The sequence below is a fragment of the Mastigoproctus giganteus genome, chromosome 13 (genome assembly GCF_048544385.1).
Source record: "Mastigoproctus giganteus isolate SK-2022 chromosome 13, ASM4854438v1, whole genome shotgun sequence".
NCBI classification, from domain to species: Eukaryota; Metazoa; Arthropoda; class Arachnida; order Uropygi; family Thelyphonidae; genus Mastigoproctus; species Mastigoproctus giganteus.
In genome coordinates this window covers 75,087,868-75,092,891 of record NC_143587.1, presented here as the reverse complement: position 1 = coordinate 75,092,891, position 5,024 = coordinate 75,087,868, and the positions used below count along the sequence as shown (strand labels likewise).

Genomic DNA, 5,024 nt, shown 5'->3' with positions numbered 1-5,024 from the left:
CTTCCGTCAGCAAAAAAAAAATAAATAAATAAAATAACAGTAAAGAATTGTAAAAACAAAAAACCTTGCCTGTTCGGACAAATCACAATTCCTGTTGTTTTGTGGTGATGGGAGAACCAGAATATGGAAAAATATTCTAGTCCTTCGTCGAAATAAATTCCGTCTGCCAATTACCGATCATGTTGAGAAAACTTTCTATCCCAAAAACCATGCAGAGTTCCTCATGTCTCGTGGTGATTATGTAATGCTGTGGAGGAGTGTTTTCTGGTTATCCAGAAATGTTTTCAGACTGGGTGTCTCCCTTCAGAGCTGCAGTGTATCTGTCTGTGAATGAATTCTTCCAACAGGATAATGCGCCATATCACAAGGATCAGAATTGTATAGAGCTGGTTTGAGGAGCGTGAGAGTGAATTCAGCCTCCTGCGGTGGCCTCCTCATTCACCACATCTCAACCAAATTGATGAGTTGCAATGGACTCTTCAGAGTAGAGATGCGGTGAGTTTATGATTTTATGTAAATATTGTACTAAATTTGTCATTTAAATACTTGGCAGCATTGTTTCTGTAAATACAGTAGTGTAATTAAGTTCATGAAGGATTTTGATAAATAGACTCCACTAGAAACGGTTGGCAATCCGATGTGCTTCTAAAGCAATGGTATATCCGATATCAGTGTTATGATACCAACAGGAGTATATCTCAAAGGTAGTGCACGCGAAACAGTTTATCATTAAAGTTAACTAAATACATGCTAAAGTTAGAAAAATTTTGAATCTACCTTGATATAATTCTGGAAAAATATAAAGCAAATAAAGTCATTTCATTCCGAAAGCCTTTCAGTTTTTCTGGATAAGAACCCTGATATAAAACATTTAAAGGGGATGACGTTATTAAATCAGCTGTCTTCGGAAGGCACACGATAGTTGACTGTACATTCCTTCGCATCCACCCAACAAAGAAAGACTCTTTTATCTTTTAAAGAATAGATTTCGTAAGCAATTAAAGACAAATATTATGAAAGCTGGTTTCACAGCATTTATTCTGTGATACTGCGATTGCAGCTACGCTTTTATTACGCAAATTTTGAATATTTAGCCAGCTGAAAGAGAGAGCACACTTTAAGGAAACCTGTCACTTGATAAATTAATATCATCGAAGGAACTATTTAAACTAACTCTCCTTATCATCAGAAGCCTTACAATAGCATCTTAAAGATGCGTCCTGCAATCGTTCTCTGTGTTACGTTTTTCTTAATACTCGTCAAGCTTGGTTACAGTAAGGGAGAAAAGATATATGATAAAGTAAGTATTCTAGAAATCAATATTCACAAATTGATTTAATGAAAATGATATGTATTCATTTAAAATTTCCCTTAATAGTTAAACTGTTTATTTTTAGAGTTAACCGGACGATTTATTTTTAAACAATAAATTCTCCTTGCTATTTAATCATCTGGAGATACTTCACAGATTAATGTATGAGGAATAATCTTAATACATTCTGTGCTGAAATTATCCGAATATTCTGTTGTAGGTTAGCCTATCTTCTAAGAGAAAAATACTATGAACATTCCCCGGAGACTAGCTGTTAGTAATCGGTAAATGTCTGATAGATTTAGCAGCGTTAAAGAACACTTCAGATTAACTGCATTACAGTGAACTTTTATCTCTGTTCTCAGAAACCAAAATGATCACAGATTTAAAAAGAATTCCTGAGGGAACTCTTTTTGATATTCTATTACTGACCATTCAGGAGGAGGTGTTTCCTGATCAGCCTTAAACAATATGGTCCATTGCGCTACATCGTACTTACGAGCTTTTTTGTCACATTCCTCAGAGTCATTTGGATTGTAACATGTTTCTGTTTTCATATTCCCTTTACTGTAAGTCATTGCAAACCGCAGATTCACCAGATCAAAAGCTCATGGTAGCACACAAGAGCTCTCAGAGATTGTGCAAGTATCATTTTTTTCCCATTCAGCTGGCCTGAGTGGATCATGCCGCCTTCCTTAACCTTCTCCAGAGCTAGCAGTTTCTCTTAACATTTAATTGCTCCTCCTCAACGCTAGCAATATCACTTGCACCTCCTCTGTTTAAGTGAATACCATCCTCACGAAATAAATTCTGTCTACCAAGGGCAGCCATGCTAAGAACAATCCCCCCCCCCCCAATAAGACTTTCAGATTGCTGAAGCTTAGAGTTAATCCACAAGACCCTCATCATGAAATTCTTCCTGTCATGTCTGGGCAGAATGACAGACACAAGGACATTTTATTCTATATCGCGATACCCTTTCAACATGACCTTATATTTCGTAAAAAATTCACCTGTGCGTTTAAGCTTTAAGCAGTCACAAATTGCATTACTCTGCGCCCAGTAGTATCATTAAGATCACTACACTGTTGTCTCACTTTTCTTTTCTCTTTAGTTGAGTATAAGATATTTCTTCTTCTTCCAGTCACATAGCTCCCTGAGATGCTGTTGAGGTCACCAACAAATTCCTCCAACTGCATTGATCGTGTGCTATACGAGCAGCATCCAAATGTAATATATTTGGCTGTAGCTAATTACATATTGTCGAATTGCTCAAGTTTCCTTTCATAGTTCGTAATACAGTAATTACATATTGTTTTACATAAATCGCTAATTGGTTGATAAATTTGCAAATTTAAATGCAGGGCATTTCGGATGACATTATTATTATTTTTTTTCATTATTAGATTTTTTGCACCCCGTGAAGGGTACTGGTACCAAGTGCATGTGGTAGTTGGTTTTTGTCTGGTTACTATTCTTATTATTATTGTTGGTCGAAGAACTGTCTGACTATCCTACAGATGTTCAGGATCGCGGCTCTCTAGCGTTCCATGTAAAGGTTCTCAACGAGGACTATTGCCGCTAGGTTCTTATAGAGACTCTTTGCTGTTGTTGGGCACCGCTATGTCGATCAGGTAGGTTGCCATTTTCTTCTTGTCAATGAGGAATATTTGTTGGTCTATTGTGAAGAATTATCTTCTCCGCATTATCGCAAGGTACATTTTTTGAGCGGGGGGTTCCAATACGGCCTTGGGTACCTATTTTTGATACAGTGCACTTTCTTTGATCAACTGGTATTTTTGCGCTAGTTTCTGATTCGACCTGGTCGTGTCTATGAGTGTATTCCGTCTGAGTGATAATCCTACATCTAGCGGCGATGTGCTGGATTGTTTCTGGGGCCAGGTGGCATCATCGACACGTGTCAGCTGTCGGCGTTCCTTGGCGATATATTTCCTGTAGGACCTAGGGTTCATTACCTGGTCTTGGATGACGAGCATGACTCCTTCAGTGTCGGAGAAGAGCTTCCGCTCGTGAGTCATGCGTTAGAAGCCGCCTTATCTATCTAGTCTTGACGGAGGTCATTGTAGTGTCTGCAATGGAGTGTCTCTTCGCTCATCTTTCTGGCTTTATTTCTTCTATCTGCGTGAGTGAAGCTTCCTTGTTCAGTTCCAACGGTGTGTGCCGGTTGCCTATGTTCCTTATGGTTGGTAGATTAACGCTTGTTTTCCTGGAAGTAATCCCTGAAATTCTTAATCGCCTTCTTCTGTTGTTCAATATGTGGTCTGTCCAATTGCCCTTCTTCTTTCCGGGGATATAGTCAGTCTCTCGATGGCCGACTTCGGGTGGTGTTGGCGGATCTTGGCCATCATTATCCTGGTCGATCTCATGATCTCCTCCAGTTCAGTGTTGGTCCAACTTATGATCCCGAAAGAGTATGTGAGCGCTGGAATTGCGTAGGTATTTATGGCTGAACATGTACCCGCCATTCAGCTCTGATTTTAGCAGACTTCTCAGTCTCTGATAGTATTTCTCGGTGAAGTTGGCCATTATCTCCTTGTTGAGCCTGGCCTGCACCATCCAAATGATATTTGTAAGTCTCTTTCTATGTTATGGCTTCAATCTCTTCACCCATCTTCAGCTGATAGTTTTGACCAACAATATTTCTCTTATGCAATCCATTAGTCTTGCATTTGTCTAGGACAAATTGAATCCTGATATCAGTGCTGAACTCTACGATGATCAGAAGTAGCTGTTGGAGTTTATTCTCGGTTGTGGCATAGAGTTTAATGTCATCCATGTACATCAAGTGAAGGAGGATGTACAGGTTCTTCCTCCCTTTTTTTAGGGTATATCCGTGAAAAATTTTCAAGCTGCAATATTACTTTCAGGAACGTTGCAACTAGAATTCTCTGACTTCTGAATAATTATATCAGGCGCGCGGATGCATAAGTACACGGGCCTTGAGTGACCGGGGTTCAAGCCCGTGACTGCTGAATACGGTGCTGTTTCTTGTATTCTGTGTATCTTGTAAACTCCTCTGACCGTTTTGGTCGTCCCGGAGTATAAACAGAAAATTTATTTATTTATACATCCTTAACTATAAAATTATAGTATTCGAAATAGGCTGTCATTCAATTTTAAAAGAAAGTAATAAGTATACATTCATTTAACTATTGAGAAGAAAAGATATTAAGTATTTTTAAAATTTTTAATCTGGATTTCAAAAGGGTTTTTCTTTCTAGGTTCAGGAAAGGATGTCTAAGGCTCAAGTGCCTTTACAAGGAAGAAACCCAATTATGGGAAGCGACAAAATAAGTGATATGATGAAAAAAAACCAGGACAAAATAAGAGAAACGATGAAGAAAAGCAGCAGCAAAATAAGTGAGATGATGAAGAAAGGGAGTGAAAGAATTAAAAGTCAATCAGGAAAACCTGGTTTGACGAAAATGCTTACAGACATGCAATCTCGATCGATGAAAACATTTTAAGCGCAATCCAAAATTTAATTAGCAATGTTCATTTTTAATTAATTAACCATGTACTTTACAGTAATATAATTATATTTCTTGAAATATTAAATTAACATCTGGTTACCGTTCTGCTGTCCACTGAAATAAATTTCCTCTCAGGATGGTCGAAGTTGGCAGTTTGGTGAATTTTGGGACATGTGGATCGCTACCTTCTGGGAGTGGTAAGAACAAGATAATAGTGG

General features: G+C 38.2%; 1 protein-coding gene across 1 annotated transcript; it reads left to right on the top strand.

Moving 5' to 3' along the window:
• The first annotated feature begins 1,196 nt into the window (after nucleotides 1-1,196).
• Nucleotides 1,197-4,800, top strand: LOC150076175 (uncharacterized). Its single transcript, XM_090387276.1, has 2 exons — nucleotides 1,197-1,300; nucleotides 4,555-4,800. The coding sequence occupies exons 1-2, from the start codon at nucleotides 1,214-1,216 to the stop codon at nucleotides 4,798-4,800; spliced, it is 333 nt and encodes a 110-aa protein (XP_090243402.1). The 5' UTR covers nucleotides 1,197-1,213.
• The last annotated feature ends 224 nt before the right edge of the window (nucleotides 4,801-5,024 follow it).

Coding starts and splice junctions, on each gene's coding strand:
- LOC150076175 (XM_090387276.1), top strand. CDS start 1,214: ATGCGTCCTGCAATCGTTCTCTGTGTTACGTTTTTCTTAATACTCGTC. Junction 1,301..4,554: donor GAGAAAAGATATATGATAAA/GTAAGTATTCTA, acceptor TTTTCTTTCTAG/GTTCAGGAAAGGATGTCTAA.